This window comes from Musa acuminata, unplaced genomic scaffold (assembly GCF_036884655.1).
Source record: "Musa acuminata AAA Group cultivar baxijiao unplaced genomic scaffold, Cavendish_Baxijiao_AAA HiC_scaffold_1113, whole genome shotgun sequence".
NCBI lineage: Eukaryota > Viridiplantae > Streptophyta > Magnoliopsida > Zingiberales > Musaceae > Musa > Musa acuminata.
Window position 1 is genome coordinate 8,283 of NW_027021326.1, and position 18,426 is coordinate 26,708.

Genomic DNA, 18,426 nt, shown 5'->3' on the forward strand with positions numbered 1-18,426 from the left:
CATACCCTTTTGTACTATGGTATTTGTGGAATTATTTGGACCTTTGGTAGAAATAGTAAAGAGATTATACTGACCTTTGGTGTTTGTGGAATTATTTGGACCTTTGGTAGAAATAGTAAAGGGATTATATTGACCTTTGCTAAAAATGGTAAAGGGTATGTGCTTAGAGCCCACGATGCTCTAGATTATGTTTGATGGTCATTCAGAAATGGATGGACCATATTTTGTTTGAGATCTCACTTCACCTTCTATTTGTTTAATATGATATCCAAAGCTTTGGTTATGTGCTTTTATATGTGTTTTGGATAAGAATGAATTGTGTTCAATGTCAAATGCGATGTTAAGATTTTGTTTCGTATTTGTTCTTTGATATGTTCTAAAATATTTTATTTGTTGTTATTAATATGCTCCGAAACATTTCATACATCCTTGATATGCTCCAAAATGCTTCATATGCCATTGATATATTCTGAAGCATTTCATCTACTATTGATATATTCCAAAATGTTTTATCCTCCATTGATATACTCTAAAATGCTTCATGTGTCATTGATATATTTGGAAACATTTCCTATGCCATTGATATGCTCCGAAATATTTCATATGTTGATATGCTCCGTAATATTTCATACACCATTGATATGTCTCGAAATGCTCCTTACGTCAATAATTTGATCCAACTAATCTTACTCCTTTGTTATGAACAAAATATGCTTCGAATAAAATGACATTGTAATTCTGCATTCGTTGAGTGGCTATTTATAAACTCTTATATCCGTATTTGGTATCTTATTTGTTTGAAACTATCCTCTTTCATTATGGATATGTTAGTCGCTTGCTGAGCTCTATATGCTCACCCCGTTGATATATAAATTTTTCAGGATAACTTATCACTTGCTAAAATGTTTAAATTGGGCTAAAGCTACGGAAAGATAGAAGACTTTAGGCAAACCTTTAGTGGATAATATATTTTTGTTGTATAAGTACACTTAGTGTCTAATGGAAAGTTGATGGTAAATATGAACTTACGAGTTTTGTAAAAGTTTAAAGAACCTCTTAGATTTTGGAGCATAAGTTTAATTTGTATAATGATATAAACATATGGTAAATATCGATTTTTGTGATAACATAGAATCCGACACTTGTGGATTTATGAGGTGGTTCTTATCTTGATGAGTTGGTTTTAGATTTTATGATTCATCGAGTGATGTGGTATATGAATTTAAACTGCACAGGTTTAATGAATTATAAAATTATGAATATGAATGACTTGGATGCTTTCTCAGTATTCTCAAATGTGTGATTGGATCCTAGAATGGATTATTGTTGGGGTGTGATACAAATGACTTGAAAACTTGAAGCCAAAATTTAAATCCCCGATATTTCGGGTTACGGGCGATACCATCGCTTGCACTAGGCGGTACCATCGCCTGCAGCCTGACACTAGGAGGTACCATCATCCAAACTTGTGGTACCACCGCCTGATAATCTCTCGGAGACTGTGTTTGAGCGGTACCACCGCCAAGACCAACGATACCACCGCTTGACATAGTCTATGAGACTATGCCATGACGGTTTCATCTGTTAGGTCACTATTTAGGCCTTTTTACTTGGCCCAACGCAGCCCAAACTTGAACCCAGTTGACCCCTAATTGAGTTAGCCTAATTACATTATAAACTGACTCAATTAGACTCGATCTAGAGATAATCTATTATAAGCGAATCCCATGTTGTCCGGCATGTCATTGGTTATTCCGGTGCTTCGTTCGATCCTTCGGCGTATCATCATCTCCTTTCAACGTATTGCCTAATCAACATGTTGTCTTCTCGTAATATATGATCTCCTTAGCGTAATGTCCGATCTTCTTGGCCCGATGCCCGAATTCACGAACCAAAGCATTCTCTACCGATACGTCGATCGATCTTCTGGCTTTGACATCTAATCTTCTGATATGTTTGCTTCTGCCCAACGTCTGATTCCTCCTACTTTAATCGATTTACTTTTTTTGATCGAAGCTAGTCATACATCACTTAAACAGACATCAGATAAACACTATAAATTTGTTTCATCGTCAAAATCCGAGATTCAATAATTTTCCGTATGGGGATGTATTAAAAGGTTAGTTTTATAAAATAATACACCGAATAATTCATAATAAAATAAAGGCATTGATCTAAAATTTTATTGATATATTTATTTATATCAATTTTAGAAAGTCATCTCAATCATGTAAAAATTATGATTGGGTTCGTAAACAAAATTATGAAAAGTTCAATTGTATCTGTAGATAAATTTCTTCTCATTTTAATTTTTTTCTAGATATTAAGAGGCACCCACTCTCCTTTCCATTGTTTTTATTTTTTTATTAGTATCTATCGTTTCTCATAGTCTCAAAAATGCTCTTAAATCTTCTATCCTTTCCATTCAATCGGTCCATAAGATAAACATATCAATTATAATGTTTTATATAGACTTATAATATTCTTATTGAGGTGTCAAAGATATTATAATTTTATTAAAAAATACTATTCTATTTTTATTTTTAAATCAATAAGAATACATATTTCAAACCTGATAATTTTATTTATATTATGTTTTGAGTCGTTGTTCTGCTGCAGTTATAATATTTATATGTATAAAAAAAATACGATAGTCTTATTTTAAAATAACATAACTAATGTAAAAGTCGAGTATAATATTTTTATCAAGATAATAAAAATCATATAATAATAATAATAATAATAATAATCCTTATTCATCTAAACAACCCGTTCCAATCCCCTCCTCGGGATTGGCCCATCTCGTCCTCTGGTGGGGCCTCCCAAGCTGTGTTGTTGAGGCGGGTTGGTGGTAGCTACCAGTCGACCACATGTTTGTTATGCGCTGTATAATTGCATTAGGCATCCCCAGACGCACAAACGACCCCTAAGAAATCCGCCACCTTCGGTTTATAGTGCGCCCGGCCTTCAAGATTTAGCAACAACCATCGCCAGTTCCTCATCCTCGGCATCTTCCCGTCTCATCGTCGGACGACGACGTCTTCCCTTTCTTCCTCTCCCCTTCTCCTCTCTCTCTCTCTCTCTCTCTCTCTCTCTCTCTCTCTGATCGACACCCTTAACATTATTCTCGCGATCATTCTTGAGACCAGAGGGAGGGATGTCACCGGCGCCTGGGGATTACGTCTACTTCAAGTCGCAAGTCCCCCTTCACAAGATCTTCGTACGTTCCACCCCAACTTCTTATTCTACTTTGCTGTTGTAAGATCTGCGAAGATCGTCGGTTGATCGAACCGTATCTGCTGTGGTTTGTGCATTTTTTTTCTTTTCCTCTTGGAGGAGGAGAGATTTTGGTGTTCTTGAATCGGTGGGCGCGCAAGAACCGTCGGATCTTGAAGTTGTTTTGCTTTGCGTTGCTTGATAGTTTGGATCTGCGGTTCAGGGAAGGGGTTGATGTCAACCCGGTTGTCCGAGACGTAGTTCTTGACCTGGCATTGGGATTCGTTGTTTGGGGTATATGTCGACTTGATTGCCACCTTTCTTGATGGTTGATGTATCGGTATGACAATACATTTCTAGAATCTCTTTCTTCTTTGCTCCTCGATCATCTCACTTGACCTAAATTTATTCGCACTTGCCCGTGCATCGTTCTTTGCCTCTAATAGAATGAGGGAATTTCTTGTTCTTGATTTGGAGATACGTAAGAGCCATAAGATCTTGTAGTGGTAGTGCTTTTCTATAGTTGCATTGCTGGATTTCTAATTTGCAGTCAAGAAAGGGTTTGGTTACCAGCGATCGTCAGCGACATGCTATCTGATTTGGCGAAAATGCGCACAGAGCATATAATGATATGTTACAAATGCTCCTTAGGTGAACCCATTCAACTAAGGTTGCTCTTTATTGTTGGGATCATTAGGTAAGAGTTGATAAGTATATAGTGAATAATAAATGTCAGTGAACCACATTAGAAAACTTTTGATGTCGTAGGAAATTTTGAAGGTCAATCACTCTGTAGTTAGATGGTGGTAAGTCACTTGTAAAGTCTAGGTTTCTGCTTATAACATGTGGTCTCAGTGAAACCTCAATCGAAATGCTTAATTGTTTGCATACCTTAATATAGTTTCAAAATATCAAGCGCTGCATGCCATGTTCTGTCGCAAGACAATAAACTAATATGGTTTAGCAGATTTAGAAGCACACTTAGTGAACTAGTTTATGTGTTTACAAACGCTTGACCCAGTGGGTGGATATGCCATCCCACTCAAGAAGAAGTGTGGGATGGATGTCAGTTTTTGTAAGGCTTCCAATGAAGCCAGGTTGATTCAGGCCACTGATTTTTTTTATTGTGTTATTTCATATCACATATTTGATTGTTAGTTTGTGTTGTTGTTGCCTATGTGTGTCTTGATCATATTGGCTTAACATTTTTGTGCAGATTGAAAATAAACAGTGGAGATACTATGATTTTGGCCCCAAGACTGTACCTCCTCTTATTTGTATCCCTGGAATTGCAGGCACTACAGATGTCTATTACAAACAGATCATGTCCCTTTCAATGAAGGTACCACAGGGGAATTAGATTTTCACCTTGTAATACTGCTATTTAGTATTTTGTTTTGCTATGACTCCAAAACTGTGTTGACTAGAAAAAAATAGTTAATTTCATATTTCAACTGCCGCTATGATTTTGGAGTTGTTTGGAAGTGAAAGACAGTTCTTCATGTAAGATCTTCATTATCATAATACAACATATTTTTAAGGATAAGATCTTTCAGATCATGAGGCTCTCCATGTAAAAATATGGACATAATGCAGCAACTGTATTGGCACTTCCATATTAAGATTCCACTAAAAGGGTTTCCAACTGGATCTTAAGAAGACTCTTTGTCACATCCCGAATTTATAAAAAAAATAATAAATCAGTATTTTATTATCCATAATTTATATAATAAACTCCCTCCTTTTCTTTTCATTCGTTTTTGAATTCAAATCTTTGTCTTTATAGTAGTAAATATTCTATTAATCAGAAAAAATGATATCTTCTTGATAAGGTCACAAGTCTCTTCCACCCAATCTTCAGATCTATTACATAGTAATAAATTATTCTGAAAATAAATATAAAATAAAAACATATCAGCAATCACACATGCTAGTAGGAACCTTAGAAAAATCATAAAGTTAATTTTCAATATTCATGAAATATAAACAAGTATCAATAATTCAATAAGAAAATATATCTATTTATCATAAAACTTATGCATCAGAAAAATGATGATAATTTCTTACATAATAAATAAAATTATGCATCAGCCACATGCAACACATACATAATAACAAAGGCGTACATCATCCGATGGTGTACTCTCTTACCAACGGATGGAGAGGCATATTCCATGAGATGGATTCCTCCCAACAACGGATGGAGATAATTCATATCGCACTCCCAACAGCGGATGGAGTGGTATCCCTCACCCGCCCAAGTGGGGACACGTTCCTCCCAACAGCGGATGGAGGAACCGTCTAACCATCACGTCTGACGGCTCGTTAATCCTCGAAGGGAATCGCCATACTTGCCCTCGGCAGGGATACATAAACATTCATGATCATTCATTTACACTCATTTAATCACTCATGCATACATCAAGAAATCAATATGATTAAATACTATGAGAGACCATACTTGATGTAAATCTGCTAGACTATGTTCATTGGTGGCTCCGCATTATGATGGGCCCGTAGCTCCTTTCACAGGTTGCACTCCCAATGTGAACTACTAGTCTAGTCACATCTACTACATGATACTCATCATATCAATATCATAAACATAAGAAAATAGAAAACCAATAATTATTTTCAAATGACATCTTCAGATAAAACCTTTAAATTCATTAAATCATCAAAGCATAAAATATCAATATCTCAATTATCCTCAATCAACCAAAACTCTAATTGAAATAACTCAATTGACTTAAACCAAACTCAATTTGATTATGATCTAATAGAATCAACATCAAATCCTTATAGAACCGATTTGGAATCACCCTAGACTGGTCTAATTTAGATTTGATTGATCTCAATTAGGTCAAATAAGTTTGAACTAGTCAAGTTAGTGTGGAATCACCCTAAACCAGCTTTAACTGATCAAACCTGTTTGATTTAGTCAATTAATGAGCTCGAACCAATAGAGAGGGAGGAAATTGGATTGTGTCGTATAATGCTAACCCAAACCGAATCAACCCACCTGAGTCTTGGGCGGGTCACATACACTGCATATATATATTCCACATACACTGCATATACTTGTTCCAAGTACTAAGTTGAGTTGAAGTACGACAGGTTATATAAAAGGAGCGACTATATGTCTAATGCCAATCGTGTAGTTGGGCAGGCTTAACTTCATGAACTAGGCTAAGCCTCACTTATAAGTTGGGCTGAGCCTTGCCATTAAACTAGGCCTTGCTTGGCTCGCGAGTTGGTCCTAGACACATGAGTTGGGGTCGTATCTAACCACATGAATTGGGTCGTACCTACCGCATGAGTTGGCCGACCTAGCCACATGGTTGGGTCGTACCTTACCATATGAGTTGGGTCATACATGACCATATGGACTGGATCGTACCTAACCACATGAGCTGGCTCATGCCTAGCCATATGGTTGGGTCATACCTTACCACATGGGCTGGGTCATACATGACCACATGGACTATATCGTACTTAGCCACATGGGTTGGGTCATGCCTGGCCACATGGGTTGGGTCGTACTTTACTATATGGGCTGGCTTCTACCCGGCCACATAGGTTTGGTCATGCCAAGTCATATGGGCTAGGTTGTACTTGGTCACATGAGTTAGGTCGTAAATGACCACATGGGTTGAGTTGATTCGATCTGATCGATCAACTTGACTCAAGTCAGACCCCAATTAGACTCCTCTTATCAAATTATATTTCAATATTTAAAATTATTAAAGAATGACTCAAATTCATTAATTAAAACTTTAAATTCATGATCTTAAATTTAAAACTAATTACATTATAGAAATTCATACATAATTTTTGAAACATAGATATATCTAATTAAATAAATTAGAACTACTATGTTAATCCAAAAATAAGAATTTTAATAATTAAATCAATATTAAAATTCACTTAAGCTCAAGAGATTGAGATAAATCAAATAATCATTATAACATCTCAAATCAATTATCATTATTTACTACTCATGAAATTTTGAAAGTAAAATATTATTATGCATCATAAAATAATAATAATCTCAATATCAAGATTTCAAAACATAAATCAAAGCTAATTGAAAAAGAAAGGATCCTACCTCTCTTCGATTATCCCTTCCTCGATATCATCTCCTCGGGAAGTCATCTCCTCAATCCTCCCATTGTTAGGTTTAGTGAAGAATGAGGGAGAAGTAGTCCCTTTATATAGGAGAAGATGAGATCTCTCCGAAAGGTAAGTAATAATTTAATTTTTATTTTTAATTTATTTTTCGTTTACTTTCACACATAAAGAAAGTAATATAATATTCATATCTTATTGTTCACACACAAAAATGGAATGTAAACTATTTACTTCCTGAATATCAAATCACTCATTAGGAAATAAATCAATTAATAATTTAATTGATTAGTAGAATTCCTAACTTATCCATGTGATTAATAAAACTAAATTTAATTATTTTCTTAACTATAGTACACAGATATAGAAGTTAGTAATAAAGTAATATATCATTTATAGTAATTAATTTATATTAAGGGAGAAATTGTTGGTGATTACACTCTTTGATGCTGTAGTTGCCAATTTCCTTTTGGACTAGTGGAAATTCAAATAACAACACATGATTAGCTATTGTAATACCAAATTAATTATGCATGATATTGAAAGCAAGATTATCATTTTATCATTTATGTAGATGTAACTAAGAGAAAGTGATATGCATAATTTTACAGAACTTTGGATAATACAAAAACTATAGGAGAAAAAGCTACAAGAGTATTTTGGAGCCAGGAAAGTGTAAGGCTCATAAATCCTGTCTTTTTTCAACAAAATACATTGCAGTATTTTTTCTCGCTATGAAACCCTAGAGACTCCCTAATATGGGAAATTGAGGCTAAAGGATTATTAATTAGTTGTGCAGCTACTGCATGTGAGATGAGTATACAATATACTGAAGGTATTGGCTGAACTTGTTTTTTCAATCTCTATGATATTCTAATTTGTTGTTGATCTGTTTTTGTTATGTATGTTGTGATGACTTGAGAAACTTATTATTACATATTTGCATAATTGTTTGTTATAAAATTTGGCAGGATTATAAACTTCTACTAACAAGTGGTTATAAGCACTAAAGCCTCTATCAAGAGATACCATAGAACATCAGAACAACAACCTGCTGATTAGGCACAAGGAGTAGAGTTGTACTCTTCATCAAGTCTTGAGTCCTGTCATTTTGATATTGGTTACATTTTTACTTGCCAACAACATTGGTTTCAACATGCTCAGGAATGAGACAGTGAAACTTCTTGACCTCAAGTTTTCTTAGTTTCTTTTTTGATGATTTACACTGCTTTCCTAGTTTTGTTTGATTATTTACTTGCTTTTAATCCATGTCAAATACCAACTATTATTACCCAAGTTTCTAACCATGTTCTCAATTTCCCCATTAGTCCTTTTAATACCTTGTATTATACTTGAACTTGCTACTCATAAGTCCTATCTGACATCATGTTCAGCCATTTGATTGGACGCACTGTGAATGTTGCAATAGATAACTCTCTATAATGGTAAATCAATCTTTGCATCATTCCTGAATGAAATATTGGTTTTATCTTCTTTCAGTTAATGCCGTGAAATCAGGGGATAACTCTGTTATTGTGCATGTTTTTTTTCTTGTGATTTGATTAAGTTCATACTTGTTTTGTTTGTATTTGTTTTGGATATAAATGATTATCTTACCAATGATCTGATGTTATATTCTCTCTCTCCTAAAAGATACCGTGTTCCTTTTTCTTCTTGAAAGGTTTTTAAAAAATTGATCATTATTATATTCAACCGACTTGTTCTTTCCCTTTCTTGATGTCATTCTTAACCACCAACTTTGATCTTGTTATATTTAAGGGTCCAGTTGTTTTATTATTCATGTATATGAAAAAGCGCTGTTCAAATTTGTATTGTACCCAAATTAAGGTGTTAAAGGCAAGCAGCAGGTGTTTTGTTTCTAATCTCTGGATGCCATGTTGTTTTGTATCCTGCACAGATAGGAAAAGGAAAATACTCCTTCCTCGTATTGTTGCATTGCAGTATTTCATAGTAATCTGTTTGTTTTCCTGGATCAGCACCGTTGTTGTCTGTTATCTTTTTGCAGTAATATTATCATTTTTGATCTCCACAGTTTTTGCAACATGAAAATATTTGGCACTTGCCAGAGTATAATCATGAGCTTTTTGCAGGGTTACCGAGTGATTTCTGTTGATGTACCACATGTTTGGAGTCACCATGAGTGGGCTCATGCATTTGAGAAATTCTTGGATACACTCAGTATATATCATGTATGTATATGCATTTGTTCACGAAATTTTGTTGCCTCTAATATCCAATTGCATAATTGTTATGCTCTTTTGGATTTTAGCATGTTAGAGAGTATACTCTTCTTTTCAGTAATGATTTCAGAAAGTATATTTCTTCTTACCTTAAATAGATAAGCATCACTTACATGTGTCTAGTGAAGATCAGGTGCTTGGTATGATGGTGGCCATGCAAGATGCAGTCATACCACTTATTGATAGCAGTGTAATTCATGTGACTGAATGCTAACTGCTCATAGTTTATCTGTGTGATTTGTTTAATACTAATATAGCAGGTGAGTTTATCATAGTCACATGGGTCAATCTATAGACCTATCTATAGAAATGAAAGAAGTTTCTCCATTTCTTCCGAACTCGCAAAAAAGGAACTCAAGGATGCAACTCTACATCTTATGCTTTGCTGATCTTCATCATATTGGATCAATTTCTGCCGTCCAGTAGATAATGGTGGTGAGCGGTCAATAAAAGTGATTCTCCTCATAGTACAGCTTCTGCTTGAATAGTCATCACGCTCTAGTGAGATGTTAATGATAAAGTCTTTCTTGCTAATGTTATTGGGTAGACATGCATATCAGTTGTAGTGGGAGATCTTGAGGGCTTCCTCTTGCAATCAGGGTGGTTGGCAAATGACTTCAATGAAATACTCGGTCTATGCAGCTTCTTTGATGGACGAGGGAGGAGGTGAAGTAGGTGATAAGCAGTATCAGGCTTGGAGAGGTGGTGGTACTGCAGCCATTATGGAGTCTTGGAGGGGGGTTGGTGGTTTGAAGTTCTTGTTGGAGTGTGATGTTGGTAGAGAACTATCACATGAAGTAACCAATCGACATGTTTCACTAGAGATTTAACATGTCTCCGGCCTAGGAAGCAAGGATTGTTGTTTTGGGTATTGGACTCGTCTCGGTGATTCGTGGACCGGTACATACTAGTTAGTACTAGTGTTTTAGAGAGGTAGAAAAGGAGGGAGAAAGGGAAGGGACGGTGGAGGAACAAAGCGAGGAGGAAGGAAGAAGAGGAGATAGTAGAGGAGGAAGAGAAAGAGGAGAAGAGGCATGCTCGAGAAGTGATTTGGGCAAAGATCATGCATGGTGGTTATATGCAGCAACATCGTGGCAAGCAGTGGTTGTCAGTAGTGATTTGCGTGAGTAGCGGAGGTCGGTCGTGGTGAGAAGTCACGATGAGAAGACGGAAACGTCGATCGCGGTGAGAAGCTGAGGCGGCATTCTAGAGAAGCGGAAGCGATCATGGTTCCCCTTTTATATGGTGGACCGGACCGGGGGCAATTTGTCTACTTGTTGTTACTCAGATTAGTGCATACCGTCCTTTTCGAGCGAAACGTCATTCCTTGCTTAGAAGTATAAATAATCTAAAGAATCTTTATGTTCTACACATTGAATGGCCTGGTGAGAATTTAACACATGCTGATAAGCTAAATATATCCATGTATAACTCAAACTTTTTGTTCCCAACTAGCTTCTTTAAAGTCTAGAGAAGACATGCAAGTAATGTTTTGAGCTGTATTGTTGTTACATCCAAATCAAAATTTAATGCATATAATACCAAATTGGTTTAGTTTGTGGATGACTTGACTGTATGATAGGTACACCTTTATGGAACATCACTGGGTGGATTCCTTGCATTAGTGTTTGCTCAACACCGTCCAAGGCGAGTTAAGTCATTGGTTCTTTCAAATGCATTTTTGGAGACACACAAGTTTGCAGCTTCCATGCCATGGTCTTCAGTGTATTTTTCTTGCCTTAACTTCCTAAATACTAGATAAAGCTTGAACTGCTCATTCTTAAATATAAAATTTGAGTAACCAGTTTTTCTCTGTTGTCATGCTAAAAACGTGTTGATAAAGATGCAGCTCCTTTTTTGCTTAATAATCTTGTTAAATGATGTTTATGTATCTTTGTAAGCTTTGTTTATACTTGGTATAGCCTTGGCACCGATAATCTTCTACTTTATCATGTACGAAGTTGTTAAGCAAGGAAATTTGATTGCATGCATAACACTCTTATGGTTGATATGGGGTGGAATATTTCATACTCCATGTTCTAGTATCACTCTTCCAGCCAACTTTATTATCTTCCAGCCAAAAGGGAGCTTTGTTTGGACTTTATTCTTTTGATATTGCAGTGTTAACTGGACACCTTCATTTTTGCTGAAGCGGTACATCTTATCAGGAATTCGTGATGGTCCACATGAACCATTCATTGCTGACTCAGTAGACTTTGTTGTTGCACAGGTATGTTCATGAGAATGTGTCCAGCTTAAGTGATCCATTATCTTTAAATGGTTTCCTTTCAGTATGTTTTCCAGGTATTCTTAATTTACCAGTGCTGAGTTGTGCATGCTATTGCAATAATATCGTTAAACAATAATCTTAAATATTAATTTGACAAAAGGGAACTTAATGTACTAGTAGAAATTCTGTTGGGGTAGCATATGATAAAATCTGACATGATCCAGTTATGTTAATCGGTATAATTCATCCTTTATAACCATTGATTCTACCCCCAAGTTCCACACGTGCTGTTTCACTTCATTTTCTGTCTGCTGAGCTTAAAGTAGTTAGATAGAATATGCTTCTTGAATTTCATCTGTACAAGTATACTGTGCAGTTGTTATGTTAACTTTAGCTGTGTTAAGATGGAGGATTTTAATCTTTTGGACTGATACCTCTTTGGGTAATCATGAACCAGTATGGCTCCTGATTTGCACATCCCAACTACAAAAATATCTTGATTATAAAATTGATTTTTTATTGACTCCACAAAATTGCTTGAAGAAGAAATTAGTGGCCTGTAGTTGTTGTTCCAGTCCCGGTGCTTGATGGGGGGTTTAAAATAATCCCAGTAGCTGATCTTTCCATAGGAATACAAGGAGAATCTTTGAGACAGATAAATAATTTCTTTCACACTTGATTTGAAGTATAAGAAGATACATGCCACAAACAGGTGATGTTGACAAGGCAAAGCCAACAAATACTAGTCATAGTCTCTTAATATCAAGCCAGATTCATTCTTGGAACAGTTCAACTTTTCACCAACTTTTGAATTATGTGGAGCTTATAATTATAAAAAAAATTATTCTTGCTTGCCAGTATGTATTTCACATGTTATTCAAGGTGGGTGAGGGTCCTGTCCTTCCATGGGTTGAGTGACTAAGCTTGGATATTGTCCTGTCCCTTTCGTGGGTTAGCATTTGTAAATGATTTTTTTCTTAGGTTATCATTTTTAAATGATGAACTTTTTCCACTTTGATATTTTTCTTAAGTTGCTAGATCAGGAGACACCCTCATATTTTTAAATGTCCATCATCGGTTGATGTAGAGCATCATTTTCCTTTTTATTAATGAAGCAAGCAGGCACCTATTTACTTTTGTTTCCCTTATAATATTGAGAAACATTTCCATGTGTAGGTTGAGACTTTGACTAGGGAGGATCTATCATCAAGGTTAAAGCTGAATGTTAATGTTGCATCAGTTGGCCCTCTGTTGCTCTCAGATTCCTTCATCACTATCATGGATGTAAGTTCAATACCTACATCTTTTTATTTTAAATTTATGTTATTCTATCATATTTATCAGGAGATGCCCCCAAAATTTTCTTTTTATATATATATATATATATATATGTATGTATGTATGTATGTATGTATGTATGTATGTATGTATGTATGGTTTCACCGTTCTTTATTCTACATCGCCCTATGATCATGTTTTGCCAAGCCAAAACACTTTTTAGTTAATTACATGTGAACAATTAGTTCTTGTTGGGAGAAAAAAAAAACTTTATTATCAAAACTGAAGTTGCCACCATCTTTTCAGATGCCATCATATTCTCCCATAAGGTTTGAAGGAAGATAAGATTTTTGTGGTGTTACTGACAGAAGCAAATCAATCTTGCAACGACAATGGATTTCCAATATCTTGCAACGATAATGTTTTGGTGCATAGTTTTTAATAAACAGCCATCTGTTTGCTTATTTGGATTTTCAGAGGGCCCATATTAGATTATAGAAGCATTTAGTTTTCAATACAACTATTTTTGCTCGAACTCATATGCTCTCTGTTTGGTTGTCGATCCCAGATGGATCACTGAGGTCATGGTGCCCAACCTAAACGTCAGTTTGATTTCAATATGGAATTAGGCCTGCTATGATTTCAGTTTTTCATTTATACAAGGTAACCAAAATTTTATAATGTTACAATGTTAAAAAGTTGATAATAAAAGGTTCATTCTGACCTGTTCTGGCTTTGGATCTGACTATTGTTTTAGATTAATTTAATGGTGGTTCTTACGTATTTGGCTGGGTAGTATCAGCAGCTTCGAATGGTTGAGGTGTATAGGAAGAGTTGCTAGAACACAGGGTTGCTGGCCAATGGCGACACAGAGGCCAGGGGAAGGAAAGGATGTCATAATATAAGAGAGAGGAAGAGGGACACTGAATTAGGGCACTGTGATTGGTCCCATGTTCATTAACTGATGCAATTCCCTGCAGACAAACGACTACTGTGCTATTCCCCAACAGCTGAAAGATCAAGTGAGCGAAAGATTTCCTGGAGCTAGTCAAGCAATCCTCAAGACCGGTGGTGATTTCCCTTTTCTTTCTCGTTCTGATGAGGTCAACCTGTACCTCCAGGTAAATCTTTCAGATTCGTTAGCAGTTATTCTGCCTCATGCGTGACTTAACCAGAGGTATGGCAGCTTCATCTAAGACGGGTTGGGGTTGAAGCACAGCCAGACAAAGTACAAGATAGTTTAGAAGATGGAGATGGTGATGATACCTCAAACTACGATAATCCTTCTGGACATGGAGAAAGTGGTGCCACGGATGATCCTCAACAACCCGAACCTATGGGACCCAGTGGCGCCAGTAACCTTCAGCCTGAATATACGGGACCCAGCGATCATAGTTTAAATGCCAACTTCTTGCGCAGAGAGACTGGCAGCATGAAAGTACTTGATTCCCTTATCCATTCTCGTGCAAGCTTCATTTATCGTCACATTGTTGCAGTACAACATTGTAAAAGTATAAAAATATAGAGGATATGTTGTCATATATATGCTAAAACCATATTATATAATTAAATTGATTGTTTGCAGTTTAGATGTTCTTGCCGTATTACATGTATTTGCCAGCATGTATTTAATAGTTTTAATCCCCACAAAACATTTTAAAATATCGTGCTTCGTTTGTACCGCTTTCCCCCATTTCTTAGCAACATTCAAATAAAAAAGACAACTAATTCAAAAGAATTTTTGGCTAACATTTGTTGGGAGCTTTGCCCTTTTGTTGCGTTGTGATACCTATTCTTTTCCTCCAAAAGATACATAAATTTTGTGGTGCAAAACATAAAAGGCATGAGAAAATTAAAAACTAATACAGAAATTAAGTTTCATCCACATAAAAGGTCATTTTGGTCTAATCCAAAATCATTGGACTAGCAATCAGAAGGCATAAACTGGCAAAGGTCATGTTTTTGTGCAACCTACAACAAGAGTATTCCACAAAACATGCTGGAATTGCGTTGCCAGGTCTAGAGATGTTTCTATGATAAGTGGGAGCAAAGGTGTTCTGAATAAAAGCTACAACAATATATTCTTTACTTCTTTTTAAGTGGATGTTTCCTAGTCAGTATACTTCAAATTGTTTTCACAAAAGGTGGATACAATCGAGCAATGCTTCGTTCAGCTTAAAGATATTGAGTAATGGAATACCTACACTCAAACTAAAAGCATAAAATACTCACAATGGACATTTTCTCATTCTCCTTGTGTTGCATGGAAAAATGTGAACAAAAAGATTAGATCAATGCCCACTGACCAAATCATACCTTCAATTGATTGATGCTGTCTAGTTTCACATTAATGTTTGATTTCTACATGATCAATGTTTTGTGATAACCTTCAGAACCTGTTGCCAGCCTCAACTTAGTTTATCCTTTGTGCTACCTGGACTTCTAACAGAGAACACTATCAAAGAAAGCATTCCTTACAAGAACATACCAAAACCTCAGTCACAATTCCAGCAGCAAAATTAAGAACAGTCATCTATACAGTACTTGTTAACATTCTCAAGCCTAGGAGATACAACTGAAAGGGCAGTATGCCTGTGTTGTAAAACACCTAATGAAAATGGAAAGCAAAATATAGCCTCAAAACAATTACAAGTACATATTTTGATACAAAAAATTAGTGTTTCACCTATAAATGGATTCTTAATGTAAAAGCTTACATGAAAATTATATAAATGTTTTTTTTCACTTATTAAGCAAGCAAGCATTTTCAGCATTTTCAGCCATTCTTTTTTGGACGCATCTAAGTCCAAAAAAGCACACGGAATATGAAAGTGCACTATAATATGAAGGTACAAATTTTGATAAAGATATCAACTCTTCCTGCAAATATGATAGAAGACATTCATAAGATTATCCTACTGAGCATTTAAATTTATGAGCAGGAAATGTCTATACGAAGAGAACTAAATTTTTTCTACCAAAGAATTCAATTAGTGTGCATTAGGGTCTTCATATTACCGAGTTGTCACGGACTTAGCTGGTTTTGCCTAAGTCATGCGACACCCTTGCGTGTCTGTCCGCAAAGATCAGCCTCCCCGAAGCCTCCCATGGTCCCTTAGGACCCACAAAAGAGAGAACGGGATAGAGAAAATGTCTCATTCGGGATCCACAAGGTTTCTGAAAAAACTTTATAGACAATGTAAATTACAAATAGACTTTACAAGCTCTGAACATTTATACAACAAAGGGTCAAAATGGTCCGTTATAGACCGATAATCTCTCACAAATGTCCACATGACACAACCTTTATTTACAAGCCTAAAGCGGCCACCAAACCCAACTAAAATGAGACTATTAAGCCTTCGGCCGTCCCTATACATGTTGTATAAAGCATGAACATACCAAAAGACACAGACATACATAAACATTACATCAAACATCCTGTTTAGAAGTTTGTCCATAACATTCTCCCCCACTTATTCCTTCGACGTCCTCGTCGAAGCCTTTGCCGACACTGCAACTCCACGTCTTTACTGAATCTTCAATTTTCTGCTCCAGCTGCAATGCGCCTCTTGGCTCCCAATTGCTCTTCGCTGTTGTTTTTAAGTAGTCGAACCTTTTGATCCGCCATGCTGCTTCAACTCGCCAATGACTCAGACTCTAGTATGGGGTTGGCTGAGTTGTGTTGATCCCTGTTGGTTCCTGTGAATCCTCCAGATGAAGGAAAAGGCCATTCTTACTATGCGCCAATCTCTCAAATGCCTCATGCTGCTTGAACTGGGTGGATGCTTGTTGGAGCTTTAACGAGCATCGCCTCACAAACTTCTGATGTTTTGGGTCCTTCCTCCATAAAATTTGCTCATTGACTCTTCTTTCACTTAGTTGTCACTTCCAAGTAGATTTGCATCACTTTCGCTTTCGATTGACATTTCGTTAGGAAATAAAGCGGACAATCTACTCTCAGTAGCACTGATCATCATTGGTGAGAATTTGACAACTATTGTCTTATATTATCTTCGAATGATCTTTGAACCTATACAGAGCTCCTCTATTGGATAAGAGAATTGGGGTACTCGGTTTTGCCCATTCTCTTAAGAGTTAAAAGGCAAATGTTACTTGACTTCGTCTGCCTCCTCGAGGTTGTACTCTATGCATCGAGCTAGTTACTGGCCTTCGCCTGCTCTTTGCTCACACTTCTGAAGCATTTGAAGTGTTCGCACTCCTTGCATTGAGTTAGTTATTATGATTTACCTTCTCAATGCCATCGAACTTCTGGAATGTATGAAGTTTTCACCCCAACTTGGAGTAATTCTTTAATAGAATTGATCGCCTCTAGGATTGTACCGTCTTATCCATCAACCCAATCGCCTACTCCACTGAGTAGCAAAAGTACAGCACCACGTACTGCCTACTTCGTTCCTTAGTCGTGCACTCTTGCATGACCCGAAATCCTTCACTTTCGGTTATCTTGATGAGAAGTTCGTTGACATCGGTCTTACGAAGTTCCTTGGCCTCTGCCCTTCAGCCTTATCTCGGTACTTAGAGTTTACCTCTGCATGCTCCACATCCTTGGCCCCTTTCACGACCAAGCGCTCTCACTCCATGAGAGCAAGGGATCAATGGCTTTCACGAAAGTCCCGCCTCTGCGATACCATGGAGCTGCTATGCTATGGCCCTACTATCCGTTGCCTCGCATCTACGTCTCTTTTCTTCACGATCAGTAGATATGTCTCTGTGGCACTCCTCCGAGTCCACCTCCATTCTAACTGATGCTTGATTTTGGGTAGCTAAGTCCCTCTGGACTCGTTGTCGCTTCTTCGCCCATTTTAACCCCCTGCTTTAACACCTCTGTGTTCTCCAAGTAGCTCCCTTTGGTCGATGGAAAGACAAACTGCAACTCTCATACATGGCCTCTACCATCACATTATAGGGTTTGCACCGATTCTGTTTTCCTTAGCTTCCTTGGTAGCAACGTTCGCTTACTCGACCTTGTCCTCTGACTTGTCGAGCTCCCTTAAGCGAATATAGGCTCTGGAGTAGTCCAACTCTCCAACTGCTTCGATCATACCTCTACATGATCAAGTCCCTCCTATGAGACTCACTGGTACTTGCATTCGAACTTTTCCCTTGGTGAAACACAACCGTCATATGCTGATAACTAAGGCTTTCATCCGATACAAAATTCGATACATGCACGAAAGACCCGCATCTGCGGTACCATGGCCTTCACTCTTTGAATCCATAGCCCTTCTTGTCGTCGTGTCGTTCACCGAAGTGGAGTTTTCAGTAGCTCCCGATCATACCTCCGTATGA

At 36.8% G+C, this 18,426-nt stretch overlaps 1 protein-coding gene across 6 annotated transcripts; it reads left to right on the top strand.

Moving 5' to 3' along the window:
* The first annotated feature begins 2,902 nt into the window (after positions 1-2,902).
* LOC135666621 (uncharacterized) lies at positions 2,903-14,702 on the top strand. 6 transcript variants are annotated; one of them, XM_065178222.1, is made up of 9 exons: positions 3,209-3,220; positions 4,433-4,558; positions 8,316-8,789; positions 9,456-9,554; positions 11,188-11,330; positions 11,727-11,835; positions 13,012-13,119; positions 14,094-14,234; positions 14,300-14,702. In XM_065178222.1, the coding sequence occupies exons 3-9, from the start codon at positions 8,787-8,789 to the stop codon at positions 14,636-14,638; spliced, it is 942 nt and encodes a 313-aa protein (XP_065034294.1). In that variant the 5' UTR covers positions 3,209-3,220; positions 4,433-4,558; positions 8,316-8,786; the 3' UTR covers positions 14,639-14,702. The 6 variants fall into 6 exon arrangements, with proteins under 6 accessions (XP_065034290.1, XP_065034292.1, XP_065034289.1 ...); XM_065178218.1 differs by lacking the exon at positions 8,316-8,789 and having other exon boundaries at positions 2,903-3,220; positions 14,333-14,702; XM_065178220.1 differs by lacking the exon at positions 8,316-8,789 and having other exon boundaries at positions 2,903-3,220; positions 11,188-11,252.
* The last annotated feature ends 3,724 nt before the right edge of the window (positions 14,703-18,426 follow it).

What these genes read in the sequence shown, in the direction of transcription:
- LOC135666621 (XM_065178217.1), top strand. Translation starts at nt 3,158, where the DNA reads ATGTCACCGGCGCCTGGGGATTACGTCTACTTCAAGTCGCAAGTCCCC. An exon ending in TCCCCCTTCACAAGATCTTC is followed by an intron (nt 3,221 to 4,432) that starts GTACGTTCCACC and finishes ATTTTTGTGCAG; the next exon opens with ATTGAAAATAAACAGTGGAG. An exon ending in TCCATGCCATGGTCTTCAGT is followed by an intron (nt 11,331 to 11,726) that starts GTATTTTTCTTG and finishes TTGATATTGCAG; the next exon opens with TGTTAACTGGACACCTTCAT.